We start from the raw sequence: 25885 nt of genomic DNA on the forward strand, positions 1-25885 counted from the left end.
GACACACCACAGAAAGCAGCTCAAAGTGATAGAGTAGGGCAGGGAGGAGGAAACAGAAACAGGGCGTAAAGACACACTCGCTGCCTTGAGGAGCTGAGGCTGAGAGCAGTGTAATACTCCTGGCAATACAGGACCCAACAAATAACAACTAAGATCTGAAGGCAGGGAGTGTAAGTGGAGGTCAAGAGTGATACACTGTAAGGAAAGGGCCCAAATTTAAGGCTTCTTTGGAAAAAGCATGTTGAGAATTCTAGTCCAGGAGGCAGGCAAAACTACATAAGTTAATAAAAGGCCAACACGAAGTGTGTGGGGGTGGGAAGAAGTGTCAGGGCGGCTGGTAATGCACCTGGGAGCCATACCCCCTCTCTGCAGCCACTACTTCCTCCCAGCCTCTAAATTCCATCTAGCCTTTCCTCAACCAGTGGGGCGGAGGAGCTATACCCTCAAGCTCTCCCTGTCCCCATTTCTTTCCCTACAGGTACCTCTGGGCAAGCCAGTGCATGGACAGCTCCAGCAATGCCACCATGCCCTGTGGCTTTCTCCTTCAGGGCTTCTCTGAGTTCCCGCACCTGAGGCCGGTGCTCTTCTTGCTGCTGCTGGCTGTGCACCTAGCCACCCTGGGCGGGAACCTGCTCATCCTTGTGGCCGTGGCCTCAGTGCCCAGCCGGCCGCCCATGCTGCTCTTCCTGTGCCAGCTGTCAGCCATCGAGCTCTGTTACACTCTGGTGGTGGTGCCCCGCTCCCTGGCCGACCTGGCCGCACCAGGCCCTGGCAGGGGCAGCCCCATCTCCTTTCTGGGCTGCGCTGTTCAGATGCAGATGTTCGTGGCTCTGGGTGGGGCTGAGTGCTTCCTGCTGGCCACCATGGCCTACGATCGCTATGTAGCTATTTGCCACCCGCTGCGTTACACCTCAGTAGTGACCCCAGGGCTATGCACAAGGCTGGCCCTGGCCTGTTGCCTTGGGGGACTGGCAGTATCCGTGGGGCTCACAGTGGCTGTCTTCCACCTGCCCTTCTGTGGCTCCCGCCTGCTGGTGCATTTCTTCTGCGACATCACGGCACTGTTGGACCTGGCTTGCACACGGAGCTACGTTGATGAGCTTCCCCTGCTGGGCGCCTGCCTGGTGCTCCTGCTGCTGCCCTCACTGCTCATTCTGTCCTCCTACGGCGCCATCGCTGCCGCCTTGCACCGCCTGCGCTCCCCTGGGGGTCGGCGCAAGGCTGCCTCCACCTGCGCCTCGCACCTGGCTGTCACCTTCTTACACTATGGCTGTGCCACCTTCATGTATGTGCGGCCCAAGTCCAGCTACTCCCCGCGGCGGGACCGCACACTTGCACTTGTCTACACCAATGTCACGCCACTATTGTACCCACTCATCTACAGCCTGCGCAACCGCGAAATCACTGCTGCCATCCGCAGGGTGCTGGGGCGCGGGCGGCAGGGACAAGGTCTGCGTGGGCCCTGACAGCAGGCAGGGTGCCAGGCCAGAGGGGACAGCTCTGCTCCCTAAAGTTTTCTCTGTCAGGAGGTGTCTGTGTCAGGAACGCCACCAGGGGGGACTCAATGACTGGATTGGGGAAAGAGAACCTGTAAAAGTGGCCACAAAAGAAGAGTCTCCCAGCAGGTGATCCATCCTCCAACCCCTCTTTTTGAGGAATGGCCAAAGACAGTGAGGTATAGACCCTAGACCTAAAGACAGTGGCCCCATCAGCACTTGCTGGTTCTCGCCATGCACTGGGCCCTGTGCAGGGTGATGGGCTCACAGTGATGAAGAAGGCACAACTCTTGGCCACTGGGGCTCACAGATGGGAGCAGAAGGGGTGAAGAGGCAATGGATAGAATGGCTCCTGAGGAGGAGTCTCTGTGGTAGACTTTTTGAGAGGAGAGGGAGTCAGGGAAAACCTCTTGTAAAACAAGGGTGACTAAGTGGATTACTAGAAGTTGAGTAGAGGCCAATCAGAAGAGGAGGGTAAAGAATGGTCGAAGCTACAAGGGTCCAACAGGGGCGGGGACATTGGGGGAAAGACCCTGTAAACAGCAGAAAGAAGTGAATTCCCAGAGTGAGCTGTTGACTGGCGGTTCCTGTGTCCTCCCTCTGGCCACAGTATGGAGAAGGACCCAGGCCCGTGGAGGCCTGTCTGGGGAGCTCCGCCCTATTACAGGAGAAAGGTGACGGAGTGTGGACAAGGTGATGGAGTCTGGACCAGAGGACTGACACATGGGATTAGGGACATGGAGTCAAGAGATATGCAAGACGTGGAGACTACAGAACCTTGACTGGATATGGAGGTGTGAAAGAAAAGGGAGCTAAGGAGCACTTCTAATCTGGGTCACTAGGAACGTGGTGGTGCCATTTGATAAAAAAGAGAACGCAGGAGCAAGTTGGAAAGGTGGTGATGGAGGCTTCTGGGTTGAACTTGTGGCGCTGAAATGCTGCCAGGACAAACCTGTGAAGATGCTGATTGAGGCAGATCCGGTAATCCAGAACACAGGCTCCAGAGAAGGGTAGACTTGGGTTTACAGATGTACACTGGGACCATGAACTAGGTGATGTCACTCACCAAAATGTTAATAACTGTTCCCTATAGGATGAGATTATGGATCATTTTTATTTTCTTGACTATATATTTCCAGATTTCTCCTAATCATTCTCAATGGATGTTACTTTTATACAGAAACAACTGTTACTTAAGAACAAGCATTTTGGGGGCCTGTTCATTGAATCATAGAGACTTCTTACCCTCCATCATGGAGATAAAGGCCTGCACCCGCTTGGCTAAAAACTGTCTCCTCACTAACAGTTCGGGAGTAGAGAGGAACTAGAGTAAGCTTTGCAGGGACAGGTCCAGTGTGTGGTACAGGGTAGAAATGTACCAAGGAACTTTAATCCACCCATGGTCTGCAGGAAATATTGCTGTCATAGAAACAGGGAGGAGACACTGAAAGGAAGAATTACTAATTTAGAATTAATTACTAAAGAATTACTAATCTACATTATGATGTAAAACCAACAAAGAAGATAAAGTCCCTTGATGTGACTGTTTCTAAACAATGTTACATTCGAATATCTTGGCATAATAAAGGGGACAAACAGGCACAAAACCTTAAGTACAAATGTTAGGGTACACTGGGAAAATCCCAGAAGCTACTCATTTATCTATATGCATAATAAATAGTTGTTTATTGAGTGATGGTTCCATGCCAAGAACTTGACAGTTAAGGATTCAACTGTGATTAAAATGCCAAGGATTTTGAGCACCTCAACCCAAATTACTCAAGGAATGAAGATGAAGCCCATGTGTAATTTAAAATCTATAGGGGACTCAGGCAAATAAATAGGCATTGCAATATTATGTGACAGGTACCATGATGGGAAAAATACATGACCCTGTGGGAAGAAATTAGCCTAGAGATGGGGTGGTAGGGGCATCAGGAAAAGGTTATGATTGAGTGATGTGTTAGGACCTCAGTGCAAGAAGGGATAGCTGAGCCAAACAAAGACAGCTGGGAAAGGAACATCCAGGCAGAGGAAAAGCATGGGCAAATGCACCAAGTCAAAAGAGACCATTATACATTCCAGGAGCTTATTGATGGGACTGACTCTAATTGGTGAAAATGGGTGGTTGGAGGGCTAAGTATTTCAAGTATTAAGAGATTATGCTAGCGGCACTGGAGCACACAAGCCTTCAAGCCATACTAAAAGTTTGGGCTTCACTCTAAAGTAAAAAGAGGAGAAAAGAGAAGGGGTGGGTGGGCAGGGAAGAGGAAAAGAAGGAAAAGCAGTTAAAGATGTTCAAAGGGGAAAGTGATATGATCCAATCTGAACACTGACTACTGTGGTAAGAAGGAACTGGGAAGGACATGACAAAAATATATTTTCTAGGAAGCCTAGATAGAAGTACAGGTTGGAGATAATGTTGGCCCATTTTAGGCAAGTGGTACTAGAAATGGAGGGCAGTGAACAGGGTAGAGAAAGATTTAGAAGGTAGCTATAGCAAAACTTAATGCAAATTGCTTAGGGATAAAAAAGAAAGAGGAGTCAGGCATGACACAGATTACCTGGAGAAGATGGCAGAACAGGCCCCCGGAGATGGAGCGCAAAGGAAGAATAACTAGGTTGAGGGCCGGACAAGGTAGAGAAGGTGAATTCAGTATGGATAACGTTGACATGGGGTGTGGAGCTATATGGTTGGCAGGTGGGTATAAGTGAGGAGAATGGGGGCTAGAGAAACATATTTGGAATTCACCGGCTTAGTCGCAACTGACACGGCCGCGAAGAACAGAAGAGACAGGAGGATCAGAGCAGTTCCAACAAAAGGACTATGAGGAACAGCAGCACTGAAGGGTGGACTGACTGAGCATGACACAAAACATATAATTTGTTAACTAGATGTAAAACAGCTTGATTCATGGGACACTACCTTAAACAAAATGAAACAAGAGATGAACTTCCATACTTAACATATGGAAGAGGCCCATTTCATAAATGCAGAAGGAATTCTTGCCAACTGGTAAGAAAAAGATGAAGACTCACAAAGAAGAAATGGGCAAAGAAAAAGAGAAGCAAGGTTTTTACTCATAGGAAAAGAATTTTTACCTCATTCATGAGAAAAGTTCAAAATAAAATTTTAAAATGCTATTTGGAGCATTTATTTAGATGATACTCGAAGGGCAAACACACAGCTTAAGGGTGAAATATGGACTCCCATACCTTGTTGCTGAAAGTACACATTTGTTCAATTCTATAGAGGGCAACTGGGTACATCAATTAAATATTAATTAGAATTAAAGGCACATATCATTTGTTCCTATCACTCTACTTCCCGGGTATGTCCTTACCAATGTTATCTGTCTTATGGGCAAATATGTATGTTCAGAAATATTCCTGTCAAAATTGCTTGGATCAGCAAAAAAAAAATTTTTTTATTTAAATAATAATATGTGACCAGTTAAGTACATTATGGTTTATCCATTTAATGGAATCCTATACAGTTGCTGAAAAGAAAAAGCAGTTTAATCAGTGACAGACACGAAGCCATCTTTTATGTGTTGTCAAGTGAAAAAGCAAGGTATACAGCAATAGTATACATTGTAGTCATCCTTGATTCTGGCCTTTTTACTTGTGATTTCCACTCCTGTGCTCTTCCCTCCATTTTCAGAGACTGGCTCTTTGTCATTCAGATGCTGTCTGGACTCAAATACTAATTCCTTGTAGAAGACTTCACTGATCGTGCAATATAATATTGCCTCTCTGTCTTCCATCACATTATCATGCTTTAATTTCTAATCATCTCTCATTATTTGAAATGATGTTTCTTTCTTTTTAATGTTTTAATTACCTGTCCCTCCCAGCAGAATATAAACTCTATGAAAATGGGTCTATTCACCACAGTATTTCCTGTTCCTAGACAGTGTCTGGCATGTTTAGCTTCTAGTACATTGTTGAATGAAAGAGTGAATAAGTCAGTGTTACGGTATAATAGCATTTATTTATAAAAACACATAGAATGCGTGTATGTACATATCACGTGTCTGTATATGTCCTGTATATTTTACATATACATACATATTGTAACCAAATTAAAAGTCTGGGGAACTGGAGCATAGGGTGAGACAGACCTTTACTCTTCATTGAATACCCTTCTTGCATACATATATTTTACTTATTCAACAAATGGTTTCAAAATAAAAATAAAAGCTAGGCAGAGAAGGCAGAACGCACAGAGAAGTTTGTTTGTTTGTTTGTTTGTTTAAAGAGCAAGCAGGAGAGTAGAAGAGAATCAAAGAGAGTGCGGCATCATGAAAGTCAAGGAAAGAGCATTTCAAGGATGGAGTGGTTAACAGTGCCAAATGATACTACTATTTCTAGAATAACATGGTACTGGCACCAGAGATATCTTTAAGGATGTCTAATCCAGCCCAGAGGGCACCAAATTCACCTGTACAAACCTCAGCAAAGGCCTCAGCACGTGCAAGTCCTGGAAGGCAAACAACAAACCCCACATCTAGAAATGCCATCTACTCAGGGATCGTGCAATGTCTCCCAGGCCTCAGCCAACATGGAAGAAATATGGAGAACCAAATCAAACCATGTTTAATCACCTGCTGGAATGGGAAGTAAAATTGGATTTCAAATGCTTCAAGTTTTGTACCTGGGATTTTTTTTTCATCAGATACCGTAAGGTAACAGACAGAGAGACAACTAGCCCTTGACAGTAGGAGTTTATTAGTTACAATTCCCAAGAGAAGGGATGCATCACACCATGAAGGACCACTTGGGGAAGCATGGGTCAGTCGGGAGGCAGAAAGAAGGGAAAGCAGGGCCTTGAGACTTTCTTGTGATTTCTGTGGGAAAGAATGGGCAAGGCAAGGTAGGAAAGCTTGAGCTTTCCTTATCCAAGTTTAATTGGATAGTTTGAATAATTTCAGGGGGCTCTGGGATATCAGAGGGGTCTCTAGCTGTCTGGTTTAGCTGACCTGGCCCTGGGGTTACAGGGCAGGCAACTTGCTGGTTTGGTACAGAAGAGTCAGATGAAGGGGGTAGTTGAGGATACGCGTTCAGAACTGGTCAGTTTGCATATGAAAGGCACAGTCACAGGAAGCTGGTTTAGTATCTCAAGGAATTAGCTAGCTCTGGGAGGGGCAGGAGGCCTATCCTCAACCAGCAAGGCCCCCAAGATGTCAGAAGATAAAGTATAGAAAATAAAAGACACAGACTCTAAGACAGCATGTGTAACTTCTCAAATACAGATCTGTGAGCCCTTAGAACTGCTGAAGAAGCTCTCACAGCTCTTCACGTTGGTGCCACTGGAATTTTAACAGATTTAGACTCAGCCAGAAATTAGCCTCCATCCACAATACATCGATTTCAGTGGGTCCCTCACTTGGCTGCACACTGAAATCACTGGAAGTCCTTTAAAAATACTGCTGTCTGGAACCAAATACTAAGGATTCTGACTGAATCGGTCTTATGAAGGTCAGGCATTGGAATTTTTAAAAGCTGCCCCCTAAGTAATTGTGAGGTGCAGCGAAGATTGAGAAGATTGAGTGGCAGTATAAGAGACTCCAGCCCTTCAGAGAGGTTGTCCCCCCTCACTTAAATGTAATCCTTCCGCCTGAGTTCCAGGTCCCATCTCAAACACTCATACATTTCTTACTGCTACTCTCTGCCAAAGCTTGAACTCGAGCATAAAAACATCTTTAAGATAGGAAAATTCCCACTTCTCTGATGGCACGAGGTCTTATCCTTGAAGTGGACAGTTCTAAGTGAGGGGAGGTGGCTAGATCACTAAGAATCACAGTTTGTGTCAGTGAACACTTCCACAAGCTAGGCCGATACCAGGACAAGCAGGTTAGAAGGGGCAGAGGGGAGAGAATTAGAATGTGGTCATGCAGACCGGATAAAGGAAGGTGACGTAAACATGGAAGATGCTGATTTACCTTTATGAAATTCCTCTGCATATGAAACTGTTTCCTACATCTAGTTTTAAGGCCCACTTACAGAACTAATACTTGTGTAGCCCTGTGGGGGCCACAAGTCTTCAAGAAATTTGAGACATAGATAACAGTTTAGCCATTCTATTAATGACTTAAATCTTTACCTAGAGTTTCTGACATTCCAGTTCCACGTGGTAGACAACTAAGATGTCTGTGCCTCCTGACAATGGGTACAAGCACCTTATTCATCTCATAATGATAGGAAAAGGCCTCATAACCATATAATCTTCCTTAATCATCAGGTATTCCCATCCCCTATAGGGTCGGTTTCCTCTTCTGGCTGTTGCTGGCATGTTAGTCTTAGGGCCTTATCGCAGAGGTCCAGATTGCCTCCAAACTTCAGCTGCTCCCTAAAGGAGTCACTACCCTTGTGGGAAACATCAAAGGAAATGAGCTTAATCCATTCTATCATTACAAATAAACACATATCCATGAAGAGGAAAGTAAAGCCCTTCACCAGAGCATTCCTGGAACATGGCAGCTATAGAGGCAAGGTAGACCCTCTTGGAGAAAAGTGGCAGTGCTATGACCATCGCTGGGGCATTGTGCCAGGCTACTTAGTTCTGAATTCCGGGCCCCTGAATTCCTAACTGTGACCTTGGACAAGTTACTCTAACCTCCCTGGACCTGTGAGTCTTCACTGGATAATCTGGAATTGATATTAGTACCTGTCTCATATCACCTATTGTAAAAATTAAAGTTAATACAGGAAATGTGCTAAAACAGTATCTGGCATTAAATCATCATTAATGGGGGATATTTTCTGACGGGCAGGACTGAACGCTGAAGTCTCAAAGTTATTCTAGGCAAAGAACATGTGTACCCCTACACCTCAAGCCCTATACCCTGAAATGGCATACATATATTAGAGGAAAGAGGGTGTATATGTAGTAGAGCATGGGCAAGGGGGTTGCTAGTTGGGATTACAGGAAAAGGAGAAAGCAGGCTGCATTCTACCCTTTTCACCTCTACTTGGGTATTTCTTGGGTAGGTCTGTCTACAAGCTCTTGTATATTTGCTCTCATTTTTTGTCATTGTTTTCCTGGATGAACTGAGGATCCCAAGGTGGTTGCAGTTTTTGTTTTTCTGGACTGCTTTCTGCCTCTCTCCTTACCTAACAAGGGAGTTCTGAGGTAAGAAGCCTAGTAAAGTGAAATCTCTGAAAAGACTGAGACCTGGCTTATGGATTGAGGTTGAGATCAACAGGTAGATCAGTAAGTATTTTGGTTGCACTAAAAAAATAATAACAATCCACTATTGTAATTTAAGCAATTTAAGCAAAAAAAAAAAAAAAATGTTTGTTATGGCTATTAAAATACCTGTAGAATCCCTAGGAGGGCTGTAAAGTTGGGTATGTTGTCAGTGAAGCCAGGAACCTACCTACTCCACCCAGCAGAATGCTTTGGTGAAGACTGCAAGCCTCTGCTTCTAGGACAGACCATGTATGATGCTGGGCACTGGATACCAGACCTGTCCTGAGAACCTGGATCCTTCCATCATCTCCTTCTCTACATGGGATGCCTGCTTCTTCACACTGCTCTTTCCAGAAACAAACTAATACATGGGCATCTGGCTGAGGAAGCCTAGGCTATGGGGAAAGAGGTAGCTATAATGGGCAGAGGGATTTCAAGGAAAAAAATCAAAAGACATTTAGGGTGATTTTTAGAAAGGCTTGCTGTGTGACATATGAGGTAGCCCTCACTTCCTCAATTTATCACACTCTACAGTGAAATCAATAACCTTTCAGTGCACTGGGATTTACAGTTCATGTGGTGGATGCAATCCTTAGAAAAGGAAGTCTAAGGAGTTTCAGTTATGGTGTGATTATGTTTGCAAAATATGGGCTTATTTCAGCTTTGTCTAATGTCACTTCTAAAACTGAAAGTAACTTATCATCGATAAAAATGTTTTTGCTGCATGAGTAGTTAAAATTAAAATCTTCAGCAGAAGAAATTCACATTTAACTATTTAAAAAAATATTTACCTATGATATTCCTGGCAATTTACATCTTCAGGTCGTGTATCATGCTATAAATTACATTTTCCTAAAAGAACAGTATTATCAGCAGATAATTCTCTATCCAAAAATTGTCACTAAATTAGTCCTCTATGTGGCCAAAAATAGATCATAAAATAAAAATAAATAAAACAAACAATTAATTAAAAATAAGTAAAATAATTTACTTATAAATTTTTACAATTCATAATTTTATTATTATATAGGATGCATAATATACACATTTAATAATTTAATATATTCTATATAATATAATAAATAAAAAATTTAAAAGATAAATAATAATAAAAATAAAAAACAAACTTTCTAAACAATTTGATGTGGTGAAATAAATATTCTAAAGTCTTATAAAGTGGGTATAAACCATCCCTAATTTGAATGTAAGGCTCCCAACCATAAAAGGCACATATAGATAATCTTAAAAACATAACTTATGTGACATACTTGATTTTTAAAAATAATATGCTAGCTTTAATAGTCTTGTTGTTTTTCTTGGAAAGAAATTTGGAGTAAATATTTGGACAATCTAGGTATCTTAAAATTTCTTGTCAAAGGTTTTGAAATAGGTATCTTTTTTTTTCTTTAAATGCGTATCTTTTTTATAAGCAGAAGCCTTCAAAATCATTCCACTGATCTTATTGCTACTTCAAACTGATAGTATAGGATTTTAAACATGTTTGATGGTGTGGTGGTAATAATGATTTTAGCACTGCTCCCACTAGATTCTTAAAAGAGCCAACCTACATTCATCAATAGAAGGACAGATAAAGAAGATATGAGGTAGCTATAATGGAATGTTACTCAGTCATGAAAAAGAATGAAAAAAAAAAAAGAATGAGATCTTGACATTTGAGACAACATGGGTATACTTAGAAGTTATTATGCTATGAAATAAGTCAGAGAAAGACAAATACCATATGATTTCACCTATATGTGGAATCTAAAAATAAAAAAAATTAACAAACAAAAAAGCAGAAACAGATCCATAAATACAGAGAACAAAATGATGGGGGGATGGACAAAAATGAGTAGAGAGCGGGAGGTACGGGCTTTCAGTTATGGAATGAATAAGTCATGGGGATGAGAGGTACCCCACAGGGAACATAGTGCTATTGTAATAGCATTGTTTGGTGACAGATGGTGGCTACACTTGTGGTGAAAAAAGTATAATGTATAGAGCTGTGGAATCACAACAGTGAACACCTGAAACTGCATAACATGGTGTGTCAACTATACTTCAATTTAAAAAGAAAAGAATAGACTTTTCCTAGATGGTTAGATTTGGCCATTAATAAATGCAAAGAGCCAATCTAATGTAGGCTGGAGTCAGAACCCTTGGAGTCAGATTTAGGAAATATTTGACCTTGGAAAAATTTATATAGCCCAATTCAGCCTCGATTTCTCCTTCCCCAGTGAGATAGTGCTGATGAAATTCCTTAAAAATAATTAAACACAATGCAAATGAAGTTTTTTTCCTTTTTTATGATGAAGAGAAGTTGAACCCCCATCTGCAAGAACAGATCAGGAAAGTCAGGTGACTTTCTTATGGCAGCTGAGGGAATTCCTTTGGATTTTTTTCGCCCACTGGACTTGGAGATAGATGGAGAGAGGGAAGAAGTCTATAAGGCAGTTTCTAAGACAGACCCTTCCATCTCCACCCTTTATGACACCAGCAGTAAGTTCACTGTTAATAGGAGCAGGGGCAAGATGAGAAGGGGTTCTTATCTCTGTGGATAGCTTCTGGACCCATATTTGCTCTTTGATAATCATTCCCAGCCCCTATACTCATTTTCTTTTATAACTTCCCTGATGCCTCAGTGTCCCCATACCCACCTCACCTGGCTGGAAGAAGGCTTCCTGAGCTGGAATCTAGCCTCTGCTTGTGGGCTAGACCCAGCTGCCCTCCACAGCTCCATGGGCCAGGAGTTCTGAAGCTTTCTGCACTTAACGCAAAGTTTGAGGGGTAACAAAACCATGGAGGCCATGGAAGCTTCTAAAAAGATACTTCCAAAATGTCTCACAAAATTCCCAAATCAGCATAAAACACTTTGATTTTGATGCAGAGAACTGTTGGAACAGCTTGTATTTTGCAAAAGGGAAAACTAGAAAAAATTGAGTTTACAAGGCTCAACAGGATAGAAGTAAATGTACGAAGGAAAAATTTTACTTTCTATTTGTAGCACTAGTTTGACTAGCACCTCTCTTCTAAAGTGTTGGTGGTAATTTTTCACAGAGCTAGAACAAACAATCCTGAAATTTGTACAGAACTACAAAAGACCACAAATAGCCAAAGCAATCCTGAAAAAGCAAAACAAAGCTGTAGACATCACAATTCTGGACTTCATGCTATATTACAAAGCTGTAGTCACCAAGACAGTATGGTACTGGCACAAAACCAGACAAATCAAGTAATGAAATGGAAGAGAAAAGCCAGAAATTGACCTATAACTGTATGATTAACTAATCTTTGACAAGCAGAATAAAATATCCAATAGAAAAAAGGCAGTCTTTTCAACAAATTGTGCTGGGAAAACTGAACAACAACATGTAGAAGAATGAAACTGGACCAGTTTCTTACACTATACCCAAAAATAAATTCAAAGTGGATTAAAGACCTAAATGTGAGACAGGAATCCATCAAAATCCTAGAGAAGAACACAGGCAATAACCTCTTTGACCTTGGCCATAGCAACTTCTGCTAGATATATGCTGCCAGAAACAAAAGCAAAAATGAGCTATTGGGACTTCACTGAGATAAAAAGCTTCCAGGGGCACATGGGTAGCTCAGTCGATTAAATGTCTGCCTTCAGTTCAGGTCATGATCTCAGGGTCCTGAGATGGAGCCCCACGTTGAGATCCCTGCTCAATGGGGATTCTGCTTCTCCCTCTCTTTTTGTCCCACCCCCCCTTCATGTTCTCTCTTTCAAATAATTAAATTAAATCTTAAAAAAAAAATAAAAGATAAAAACCTTCCAGGCAGGGAAGGAAACAATCAACAAAATTAAAAGGCAGTCTACAGAATGGGACAAGATATTTCCAAATGTCTTATCAGATAAAGAGCTAGTATCCAAAATCAATAAAGAACTTATCAAACTCAACACCCAAGAAACAAATAATCTAGCCAATAAATGGGCAGAAGACATGAATAGACACTTTTCCAAAGACATCCAGATGGCTAATAGACACAAGAAAAGATGCTCAACATCACTCAGCATCAGGGAAATGCAAATCAAAACCACGATGAGCTAGCACCTCACCCTGTCAGAATGGCTAAAATTAACAACACGAGAAACAACAGATGTTTGTGAGTATGTGGAAAAGGGGGAGACTTCTTACACTGCTGTGGGAATGCAAACAGGTGCAGCCACACTAGAAAACAGTATGAAGGTTCCTTAAAAGTTAAAAATAGAATACCCTGAAACCCAGAAATTGCACACAAGGTATTTACCTAAAAGATACAAAAATACAGATTAGACAGGGTACATGCACCCTGATATTTATAGCAGCCTTATCAACAATAGCCAAACTATGGAAAGAGCCCAAGTGTACACTGGCTGATGAATGGATAAAGAAGATGTGGTGTGTGTATGTGTATATGTGTGTATGCATGTATGTGTATGTATACATACACACACACACACACACACACACACACACACTGGAATATTACTCAGCCATCAAAAGAATGAAATCTTGCCATTTGCAGTGACATGGCTGGAGCTAGAGTGCATTATGCTAAGCAAAATAAGTCAGTCTGATAAAAACAAGTACCACGTGATTTCACTCATATGTGGAATTTTGGAAACAAAAAAGATGAATATATGGGAAGGGAAAAGCAAAAGAGAAAGAGGGAAGCAAACCATAGGCTCTTAACAAACTGAAGGTGGAGGTGAGCGGGGAATGGGCTAAATGAGTGATGGGCATTAAGGAGGGCACTTGTTAGGATGAGCACAGGGTGTTATATGCAAGTGATGAATAACTAAATTCTACTTCTGAAGCCAATATTACACTGTATGTTAACTAACTTGAGTTTAAATAAAAATTTGGAAGAAAAATTTAAAAATGAAGTGTTGGCAGTATTTCAAACATAAAAATACCTCACATTTGTGGGGGGTTCACCATAGACTAGACACTGTGCTCAGTGCTTTACATGGACTACCTCATTTAATCCTCATGAAAGCCCCACAGTCATGCAATGGCTGCCAGGTCCCAGCCAATAGTGAAAAAATGTGGAGAACCAACACAAATCATGTTTAATCACCTGCTGGAGTGGAAGTAACACTGGCTTTCATTTTATCATTCTTTCCTTTTGACATCTGAGGGGACTGAGGCAACAGAGACTTCAACTTGTCCAATGTCATAAATGTACTGGAGGAGAGCCAAGATTTAAATGCATGCATTCAGAGTTTAGAACTTATGCCTTTAGTCACCAGGCATTAGTACCTCAGCCAGGCCACGGTCTGCTAAGTAAATAAAACAACCTTGGCTACACAGAGTCCATCCAAGCCCGAAACAGGTTTGATAGTCTTGGGAAAAGGTCATGGCCAAGATGGAATTCCAGGCTTCAAACCACAAGATCTCAAGTCTATCATATTCTGGAAACTAAGAAATGGTTAACTGAACATGCTGAATTCTCAGAGTATTAGCCAACTAACTTTATTCCTTTTGACCCCCATACTCTCAAACCTACACCATGGGGATAGTTCTTCCCCCATTCCTGAACCAAATCCACAACATGGAGCATTGATGCCCTGGCTCCTCTTGGAAAGTAAAAACTCTCCAGGTGCTTTCAGTCCCCAAAATATTATTATTTCATTATTAAAAGTAGCTTTTTATAAAGCTATAGATATAAATATATATATCAATATAAAATACAAAACATAATAAAATAAATATGACTCTCATTCCAAGTCGACACTTCTCTTCACCCTCAACTCCAGAAGCCTACATTAGAAGGGTCTGCTTCTTCCTATTCTCTAGACTCCTTCCTCACCTCTGTCTCCTGACTGGTCTTCACTAGACTGCTCCTGACTTTTCCTAGGTTGGAGCAGGGGAAAGATACCAGTAAGAGGTGGAAATGTCTTTCTTGACCAGCAATGGTGCCCTTTGAGAGCAGATTCCCAAGGTCAGCTGTATTCAAAAGCACCTTCACAATTTCCTCAGAGATTCTTCCCTGGGTTCACTGCAGTTCCCTTGATGTCCTAAAAGTTTCTGCTCTCCCCAACAAATATTTCCCTCTTCTCCCCCAGCTCTGGTGACCACAAATAGTTTCTCCCTAAATCTCTGGGTATCTGAAGGTCCACCCTTCTGTGAGGGTCACATTTCCCTTCCAAGCAGTCTCTTGGGGAAGAATCAGTGACACCTGGCTGACTCACTTCCACTGAGCCCATGTCTGATCTACAAGAAACCTTCAACCAACTCTGTTGCACCTTCAGGTGAAAGGCCATCTACTGCCCTGCAGCCCTCTTCCTTCTCTGCTTTGCCTTCTCTAGCTTCTCTAGCCATGGCTCCTCTTACCAGTCCTTAGCTTCCCAAACTCAAGGGGTACAGAGTAACAGAAGACAACGAATGGCCTCAGGTGGGAGGGAAACCCTCCCATTCTTTATGCATGGAGGTGAGGGATGACAAACACTAACAAATACCAACTCTCTCCAAGAAACTCTTTTCTTCGATCTTTTCTCCCTCCTCTTCAATTTCAACCCTTTCATACTGGGCTGGGGGGATGGGACAAGAGCCACCAGTTGATTTTAGAAATCCTCTCTGAAAGCTCTGCAAAAGCTCTTCTCTTTGGAAAATTTGGACATAAAGCACTGATCTGGTTGTTCTCACACAGAGGCAAAACAGAAATGGAATCCATTTTACTGTTCTTTTATACAAGTTGCAAAGCCTTTGGAGAAAAAGGAGGAAGCAGCTGGGGTCTTCATAAGTAGCTTAGATGATGTAAAATGCCTCTGGGACCCAGAGAGTCAATAAGTCCTTGAGCTATTGTGACTTGTGTCCTGAAACAACCCCGCACAGGGGCAAAGGAGGCAAGAAGCTGAGCACAGACATGCCTGCACTCCACACTTACCACATGAAAGGCAGGAAGATCGGAGTCAGAAAAAGATGTGTTGATAGAAAGAAGAGTCAGCAGTGATATGAGGAAGCACTCACGAGTCAAGGAAGGCAGGTGGCCTCTAAAAAAGGCAAGGAAAGTGTTCTCTTCTGAAGTCTCCAAAAGGAACAAGCTTTGCCAACAGCTTGACCTGAGCCCAGTAAAAAGGTTTTGGACTTCTGACACCCAGAACTATAAGATAATAAATTTTTTTTGTTTTAAACCACTAAATGTGTGGTCGTTTATTTTAGCGGCAATAGGAATCTAATACAGATTCTCATCTCTTTCCTTATTCTTCACCCCGAGGTTCCCCTGCCATTAATTCACAATTAATAATGTTTCTACTTTGTTCTCTGTACCTTGCCTTATCTTCTTGCATCTGACCTTCTGCCTCTCCATCTCTGTCCCTCAGACTGTGGACTCTGTTTGCAGAATTTTCTGATCATCTTGTCCCCCAATAGACAGTACAAGTTAGGAATTCTGCTTTCCTCAGAATAGGTGATTCCTCCGCCAGCCTTAGTTCACGTTGAGGGACACTTCTTGCTGCCTCAGTTGAGAAGGGGCTCTAGCATTTAGTGATAATATTGGGGATATCCAGGACCATCCCAGATAATCTCCCCATCTGAGAATTCTTAACTTAATCACTTAACTCCTCTGCCATAGAAGGTAAAATTCATAGGCTCCAGAGATCAGGATGAAGACATTAGTGGGGAGATGGGGGCATTATTTAGCCTACCACAGGACCCAAAGTGTTAAGGCAAAATTGAGGCAAATGTTTAGGCCTAGAAGTGAGTCAGCAGACTTCAAAGGAAAAAAACAAGTCAGTTTCCTCGTATAAAGGCCAGGAAGCAACCATATCTAAGAGTGGCAGGAAACACCCAGTCAGAAACATTTTCCCTGCTCCTTTTGAGTATAAAGAGATATGGTTTTGCTTAATTGGGACATGGAAAAGATTCTGAAGCAGAAAGATACTGCCTCCCCTTTTGCATATCTCTATGTAGAGAATTTCAGCAAGTCAGAGCATCGAGAGACCTCCGCATTCTTCCATTTGCAACCACGTCATTTCAGAAAGGGAGGAATGGTGGAGGCAGAATGGTCTAGTAAAAAAAAGCGTAAGATTTGACATCAGACATATATTGATTCTCATCTGCACTGGTTCTTTACCAATTGTCCAGCTCTGGCCAGGTCTGTGTCTACCTGAATTTGACAGATTAATGTTTCCCTCTCTCATTCCTTAGGACACGGCACATACCCAGTCCCCAAGTTATGACCAACCCTGTATTAAGCAAGGGGAACTGAGAAGGGCCTCTCAAGTAGATTCAAACAGGGTCTTTTAGCAAAATATTTCACATACCTTTTGCTTAGTGATCACAATCTGATTGTCATGTTGTTGCTTGGTCCTGCAGTCAGATATGTTGTGGCTACATCCCTCCATCCCCTCCACCCATATGGTCCATAGGCCCAGTCAGTTGTAAACATGGAAGAACAGAATGGAACAGAATAGCTGGCAACCCAGGCCAAAGACCAAGAAGAAACTGTATTCTAGATCATAGCCGGGATGCATATGGAGCACAAAGACTAAAAGAGCTCATGGAGAGAGAAGTGAGGAGAATATCCTCAATGGAAACTGAGGGAGTTGAAAATGAAGATCCAACTTGTCCAGTGGGGGCAGGTGTGATGAGCTGAACAGAGGACAGAAGAGGTACCTGATTCCTCCTGAAAGATGGGCACTATGTGAAAAATAGTGGGTATAACAAATAATACTTTGGGATTATTCGTTTTTTGTTTTTTGTTTTTTGTAAGAGGGGCAGAGGGAGAGGGAGACAGAATCTCAAGGAGACTCCACACTCAGCATGGAGTCTGACGTACTGGGGTGCATCCTACAACCCTGAGATCCTGACCTGAGCCAAAATCAAGAATCAGATACTTAATCAACTGAACCACCCAGGCACCCAGGTATATCAGATTAATATAGTTTAATCTTGATTAATTCTACACTCCTTATTGTCCTGAAGCACCCAAAGTCTTTGGATTTGAATTATCAAACTGAGATTTTGATAAACTAGGAGCACAGGGAATTCAGGAAAGGATATAGGGGGCATCCCTGCATTCCTTAGAGGAGAAAAACCTTTCCCACTGACACAGGTATGGGAAGAAATAAAGGAAGAAAAAAGTAATGGAAGCAGAAGTCTAATATATGTGTCCTGACCATATCTTTGAGGGACAAGTTCCCCAAGGATAGAGAAGTGATAGGTGAGGAGAGGGTCAAGAGTGGAAATACTTTCCTGATCCCCACTGGAGACCTGTCAAGACATGATTGTTCGAGGTGGCTCAGAAACTCCAAAGAGGTTAAGGGATTTCAGAGCAGCAGTGGAGGAGCACACCAAATAGGTCAATCTGAGACATGTTCCTGGCAACTAGGTTGCAGGATATATGTCCCAATTCTGCATGCCTCCAATGTGGTATAGAATGAGACAACCTGCTAAGGGAGGATCAGCATTTTAGAAAGGAGGGGCAAAAAAATGAAGTTCCTTAGCTAGGGCCCCAGAAGGAATTGGAGTCGGTTCTTGGAGGTGGGGTGGTGGTGGTGGTGGTGGTGGTGGTGGTGGTGGTGGTGGTGGTGTTGTGTGTGTATGTGTGTATGGGGGAATCACATCAGAAAACGCTGATGGGGGACCATTTCAACACAAAGATTGCCACTGAGCCCTGACAATGCCACAGACTTCCAACAGTGATGTCAAGGGCAAGATCTAGATTCTCAACAGAAAGGCTATGTACATATTCATAGATAAGAGTAAATGCCCAACTGCAGAGAGGAGCACCAGTAAGAGCATGAGATAAGAGTGATTCTACACCCCCAGCCCAAGTCCTGCCATATTCCATAGTATCAGTTTTCTCTTCTACACAAACGTCACCTCAAGAAAAGGAGAAAAAGAAATAAACCATTCTGATCAAAGGTTAAATTTTGAATTAATTAAATATTTACTTGGAAAAATTATTTTAAGTTAAAAGAGACTGCACTGTAGGAAACTAAGATATTTTTAATTGGCATGCTATATTGTTTGCTTTTTCCCCTCTTTCCATACTACCCATCAGGATGTAGACTTAGAGAGATAAGATCATTACTGAAAACAAGGAAGGTATATTTTCACTGAACATCCAAGAAGAATGTATTTACCCCATCTAAAGGAAAGCTGATCTTTTTTTTTTTTTTTTTGGCAAGTTGATCTTGAAATAAAGGTTGTCTGGACGTCCTGTGTGCTGTCAATCTATTAAGGAAAGACTTCTTTTCCAGAAAGGAGCTGTACTGTACCTGTCCAATGTCAATACACAGTAAGGAAATTATATAAAGTTCCAAGGAGATGGTTCTTTTTTTTTTTTTTTTAAGATTTTATTCATTTATCTGACAGACAGAGATCACAAGTAGGTAGAGACAGGCAGAGAGAGAGGAGGAAGCAGGCTCCCTGTTGAGCAGAAAGCCTGATGCGGGGGCGCGATCCCAGGACCCTGGGATCATGACCTGAGCCGAAGGCAGAGGCTTTAACCCACTGAGCCACCCAGGCGTCCCCAAGGAGATGCTTCTTATACAGTGCTTGGTACTCATTAAATATTAGTTGCCAAATCTTCCCTTTCTCATCGCATCTCCCCTCCCTCCAACTTAAGGGGTTTCCCCCAAGTTGCATATTTGCTTAGGCGCAGAGAGAAGATCAAAGCACAGAAATACCATTTAAGCAATTTTACTGGGGTGTCCCTAAGTGGCTCAATCAGTTAAGCAACCCACTTCTGATTCTGGCTCAGCTCATGACCTCCTAGGTCCTGGGATCAGGCCCACCTCAGGCTCCATGCTCAGTGGGGAGTCTGCTTGAGATTCTCTCCCTCTTCCTCTGCCCAACCCCCACTCAGGCAATAGAGTTCTTTCTCTCTCTCTAATAAATAAATCTTTAAAAAAATGTTTTGCTAGTGTGTAGAAAGATAGGACACTGAAGAGTATTCAGACCCTCTCATGACAGCTAATTAGTAATAAGCTGTGTATCCAAGGCTATTAAAACTGCCATCAAGTACAGCAGTCATCAGCCTTCCTGTCAAGGTGCCTCTTGACATTTCATTGGGGAAAGATGGGAAAAAGCTAATTCTGGTAAAAAACAAACAAACAAAATAAGACCAACCAAGTGGAAAGAAATGAATGGGAAATGTGCATAACTGGAAACCAGATATAGTAGTTCAATGGAAGTGAATAAACTATTCACAGCAACAGGAAATTCTTGTGGCAAGGAGATACTGGGTGGAGAAGTAGGGGGTAGAGAAGTGGGTGAGGGCACTGCAATTCCAAAAGAGTAAAGAGAAAGATCTGACAAGCAGCAGGTCTGGGGCTCCATAGGCTGTGCGGGAAGTGAATTATCTCCAAGGGCTAGGGGTCCCAATAGTATATAAAATACTGATTGCCAATGAAACTCCTGGTGTGGATCAGGCTCAAAGGAGACAATTACTCCTAGCTCCTCAAGACCACAGTCTGGAACCCACAGCAGCCTATTCCAGCCTCAGACCCCATTTCCAGGATGAAAGCAGAATACTGTAATGTCCACACTAGTAAAGAGACTTCCAGAACTGCAGAATCCTTAGCAGTCTAATACAATCCCTGTTTCACAAATGATGAAACTGAGATCCAGGGAGTTTAAATGACGTGCCCAAAGTCACAGAGCAATTCATACCAAAGCCAGAGCAAAAAACAATTGTCCTGTCCCTGGTCCAGAGTGTCTACCACAATAGGCTATTTATAAATCCAACTTACATGGTCTAAATTACATAAAACCTGCCATCATATCTACTTTCCTGAGGCAGAATTATAGTGATACCTTCCTTCTACCATAATACTCACCCATGTTACTCAAAGGCCACTCAGTACTGATAGACTTGAGCCAGTGAACTGATTTCTCAGCATTCCTGTCTCATTAAGCTACACCTATATCAATAATAATCTTTAAAACATCACTGGGATTCTTCTTAGAAAAAATATTATGTTTATTGTAGATATTTTTCAAAATAGAGATGAACAAATATAAAAATACCTGCAAACCTATTACCAGAGATAACCTGTTAATAGTTTTGATCATGCTTCCAGTTCTTTTGCATTTCTAACTTTAAATACATCGAACTGTATCTATATTATTTTATACAATATAGGATCATACTGAACCTATAATTTGCTAACCTTATTTTTTTCATCCAGTTACAGACACCTGTGTTCAGAAAAGTAGGAAAGATGCATTTTTATTTTGCCAGCAAGGAGATATTTTCATTAGATGATCATACACTACGTCATCTGGGGAAGATGGTATCCAAAAGTTCTTTTCCTTTATACTTGGCTCCTCTACATCAGACCATATTGAGTCTACCTTCGATGTGCATCACAAGACCCACCTGGCAGGGGTCACTCTCTCTTCTCCTTCATGGTATCCTCAGACTTCTACCTCTGTCATCCTCCTCAACTTTTGGCTACAGCTCTCAGACAGAAGGTCACATCAGCTTTTGCTGTCAGTGGACCTTAAGGTTAGGAACAGCTTCAGGTCCTTAGTGTCCTGAGCTTTGTTATGTGATAGGAGGAGCAGAGGTGAACCTGAGGGAAGAAGAAATAAAAGTACCATTTCCCAGTCTGTTGTCATTAGAGTAACAAATCTTCAAAATAATTAAGTCTTTATCTTGTGGATACTGATTATTGTAGAAAAATTCTAGTAAGTTACTTGCTAATAACATCTCTGTTTTAAAAAAAACTAAATTCTAAAAAAATGTGTTTTTTGTTCCTATCTTCTCAAAGACTTATGTTCTATTGCACAGAACCGATAGTAAGTATTGGGAATAAAACCCATCCTGACCCATTGTTTTCTCTGCTCCTTCTAAGTAATTTCAGTAAAGAAATTAAAACTTTGTGGAAGATGATCAAAAACCAGGAAATCAAGCTTAGTGAGACATAGGAAAACTTCTGGTGGTATGAAAATATGCAAAGGAAACACAACTTAACAGAAACGTGATATCTGGGGCGCCTGGGTGGCTCAGTGGGTTAAAGCCTCTGCCTTCGGCTCAGGTCATGATCCCGGGGTCCTGGGATTGAGCCCCGCATCAGGCTCTCTGCTCTGCGGGGAGCCTGCTTCCTCTGTCTCTCTGCCTGCCTCTCTGCCTACTTGTGATCTATGTCAAATAAATAAAAAAAAACTTAAAAAAAAAAAAAAAAAGAAAGAAAGAAACGTGATATTTGAGACCACTGAGGAGTCTACAGAAATATTTTCATGACTGTGAACTTGGAACTTCTCAGTGGCTTCTAGGCCATAGACATGGTGGTTTTACCATGCAATCTTACTCACCACTCCCTGGTCACTAAAACTAGGTATGTGGAAAGAAGGGAGAAGGTGCACTCATCTTCTTGCCTTAGAAAGACCGGGCTCTGAAATTTCAGCTCCTCTTCTCTTTCCCAATTAATTTCAATCCCTTACCACCAACTCAGAGTAAATATTTCTGTCTCCTGACTCATCAAAAGTTCTCAACAATGCCATAGCCTTTAAGGACAGTGAATGATCCAAAAGTCAGAGAAGGAAGGGCTCATTAGTCTGAGAACTAGAAGGACAATTAAAAATGGAGATAAAATATGTTCAGAATGTTTATCCCATAGGGAACTAAGAAGAATGGGGAGCTGTGGTTGCAGGGAAGTAGCTGGGGGCAGGGGTGAATAAAGGTACACACCAAGAACAAGTAATTGGCCTCTGGAGATTCTCATGTTCTAAAAAGTTACCAGCTTAGACTGAGAAAGTAAAAAGTCCATCCCCCAGAAGAGAATGGACTACTGCTTCAAGGCTTTCTAAGAAATGTGCCACTTCCTCATTCAAAAGGAATTATGTACATGAGACGAGCACTGAACCTCGGTGAGTCCCCTACAGGAAGGTTGAGAGGAGGTGGTGAGAGAGGAGCCCAAATTCCTGGGAGCAGTTAGGACTGCCCTGGGATTCTCCCCCATGTTTTTCTCACTATTATAGTTGGAGGCTCTTTGATTTTTCCCATGACCCAGAAAATGTAGCTCATTGTTTTCCAGCCCCTCAACAGAATCCCGGGTCTTGGTTAGTCACCCAATCAACAGTATAAACTGAAGTGCTCAGTATATACAGAGACACATTCGAAACACTCAAGAGAAAGACAACTATCATATGATCTCCCTGATATGAGGAAGTGGTGATGCAACATGGGGGCTTAAGTGGGTAGGAGAAGAATAAATGAAACAAGATGGGATTGGGAGGGAGACAAACCATAAGTGACTCTTAATCTCACAAAACAAACTGAGGGTTGCTGGGGGGAGGGGGATTGGGAGAAGGGGGGTGGGGTTATGGACATTGGGGAGGGTATGTGCTTTGATGAGTGCTGTGAAGTGTGTAAACCTGGCAATTCACAGACCTGTACCCCTGGGGATAAAAATATATGTTTATAAAAAATAAAAAATTAAAAAAAAAAAGAGTGGAGGTCAAAAGGGATACATCTCTTTTCTGAGCCTCAAGACACTTGCATTATGTTGGAGATAAGAAGGAATACAAAAGGGCTGAGCTTCATTACTATAAGAACCAAACTTAGACATAAGCCTATCTTTTTTCGAAATAGAGGAAGGTGAATATTCTTATCCATTAAGAAGCATAATGCTTTGGCGAAGGAAGGTAGGTATGTTAGGGGTCATCCAACTCTGGGAATTCCCTGGGTCCAGCTTTGGAAAGAAGCTTTGACCCAAGCGGATGTTCCATTTCTGTCTGCAAGGCTCCTTCTCTATTTCCTGATCTTCTGATTCTCAAGTCAACCTGATCCCATTCAGTGGCACTTCCCCATAGTTACGTGTGATATGAATGCTTTGATCCCCAAACCCAATAACCTATAATATCTTAGTGCCCATAGCCTCACTAGCTATGCATTCTTAGAGTAATCAAAGATTGAAGGATTTCTTTTCCCCTCTTACATTGCTTTAAAGTATAGCTTACATATATTCACTTTCTGCAGACCGTTAGAGCTGGAGAAATCTTGGTGTCTACCTTACTTGCTCATTCTGCAGATGAAGAAAATATGCTTCATAAAGGTAGGGGTCTACAATGATATCTAGATGGTTTGTTGATACAGGTAGAAACCCAGGCCTCCTTACTACCCGTCTACGTGAACCTTAAACTGCATCTACTTTTTCAAAAAGCAAATGCACTGGTTGTTTCTTTATTCAGCTTTATTATTTCTACATATCTGCCTGGGTATTTAAATAGTCCGACTCTATGTCTCCAATTACCAGACTTGGTAGCTTCCTTTGAAAACTCTGGTAAGTCATGATAACTCACCCTCTCTATCCTTTGGCCAGGCTGAATTCTTGGAGAGGGAGACAAGGCTGCAGTGATCTTGTTACCCAGCACCTGTCACTGGACCAGGCATTATTTGGTGCTCAGTAAATGTTCTCTAAGTAAATCTAAGTGGAATGAAATTCTCTAATCCCATAAAGCTGAGAACAAGACCATCTATTAGTAAATAATAGTTTATAGCCATCTAAAAACAGCATATTTCAAATTTTATTGGGAAAAAATATATTGAGTTCATACTGCTTGTAGAGCACAGTACTACCCACTGGGGATATAAGCAAACTCACTACCTTAGTTCTTTGCTTATTGGAACAGGGTCTCTATAAGTAAGTTATTTAGGCACTAGGATGTATTGCAAAGGGGATTTATATTTATTTATATACTGTTAACTTTCTGGCCTCTACAGCACATATTCATACTGTTTCTTGTCTCTGTATCACTGGGCAGAATTTACTCCAGTGAAACTGACATGCTGAGTATAACAATAGCCAGTTATAATTACTTAGTACTTTACAAAACACATTCATGATCATTTCTTCATCTAATCTTACTCAAAATATTGTGAGGTAGGCATTATTATCATTCCCACATTTCAAATGAAGAAACTGAAGCTCAGGGAGGTCAAGTAACTAGGCCAGGAGACTTAGCAGGTTAATAGAAGAGGCAAATTAGAACTTGGATGCCTTGACTTCTCATTCAGAGCTTTTCCCACTCACTACACATATTTCTCTACATGGAAAGATAGCTGTGCTGGGCCTCTAATCTAAGATTCCTCAGGTATCTCCCTTCTAGTCCATATGCTTCCACAGCTCCTTCCCACCCCTTACTACAGGAGCTGAGAATGTGCCATGCACACTTAAAACTTGGTGCCAGCTTGGTTCCCAGGAAGATACAACACATGGGCTGACCACCTTACTCCTGTTCTTTGGTTTCCTCATCTATACAATGAAATGAATGAAGTATGTGATCTGTATGGCTCCTTTCGCTTCTCACATGCTTGATTTTCTTATATAGTAACCAGGCTCTTATGAAGGGAATCTGAATCCATGACAGTAACTCTGAAGGGTTGAATACTGGATGCTTAGCAGCCTACAGATCATAGAAGATCAGAGTGGAGCTATTTCCTCTGGCTGATACAAGGACTTGGCTTTTCGGGCAGCCAAATTCTCCCTGGGGTGGTGTTCAAAACCCAGCCACCAACCACCATCTTCTGGTGAACGGGGCCTCCAAACCTGAGAATTTAGTGTTAATTTCTTTTTTTTGGTTTGTTTCTGCAGTGAAGCCCTCTGGCCACTGCAGGACCAGAGCTGAAGGGAAAGCGAGAGATGCCTGCTCCTTCCAGGTTCTCTGCTCTCCACAGGCCACTGTTACCAGCCAGAAGAAATCTCAATCAGATTACCCTTTTCAGTTCTATTGTACTTGATTCTGTGGATCCTTAATGTTGATGTATTCCTTTTGTCCTTTCTTTGGTTGACTCATCTGACAGTCACAGATTTTATTTTAAAGTTTCTTATTTTATTCTTTTGTACTGTTGATTTTCTAAATGTAAGTTCCTAACATTGAGAGGCATTCTATGCTAGAAGTTGGATGAAAGCATAGTGCCTCATAGACTCAAATATTTTTACTAAATGAATTAATTTATTAATTGTTTTAAGAGCAGAAAATACACCTTGAGATTATATTCTATTAAGAAAAACTGGTGGCATTTAATTCTATTTTTATAGTGGGCTGGTGAACATGTTGGAAGGGAGTTAATCCAACACAATCCTAGCTAAGAAAGGAGAATTCATTCCCTCTGAAAGATTCAGTGGATTTCAGTCAGTTCATATTCAGTAGGAATATGATCATTGGTTTCCAAAAGCCCTCACTGCATTATTTCGTTAATCATTTACTTAAGCATCTAAATAAAGATCTGC

General features: G+C 41.9%; 1 protein-coding gene across 1 annotated transcript; it reads left to right on the top strand.

Annotated features, from left to right (window-relative positions):
- The first annotated feature begins 500 nt into the window (after window positions 1-500).
- LOC116569523 (olfactory receptor 10AC1) lies at window positions 501-1466 on the top strand. Its single transcript, XM_032305817.1, has one exon. It carries the CDS (start codon window positions 501-503, stop codon window positions 1464-1466), a length of 966 nt encoding a protein of 321 aa, XP_032161708.1.
- The last annotated feature ends 24419 nt before the right edge of the window (window positions 1467-25885 follow it).

This window comes from Mustela erminea, chromosome 11, assembly GCF_009829155.1.
Source record: "Mustela erminea isolate mMusErm1 chromosome 11, mMusErm1.Pri, whole genome shotgun sequence".
Classification (NCBI taxonomy): domain Eukaryota; kingdom Metazoa; phylum Chordata; class Mammalia; order Carnivora; family Mustelidae; genus Mustela; species Mustela erminea.

What these genes read in the sequence shown, in the direction of transcription:
- LOC116569523 (XM_032305817.1), top strand. Translation starts at nt 501, where the DNA reads ATGGACAGCTCCAGCAATGCCACCATGCCCTGTGGCTTTCTCCTTCAG.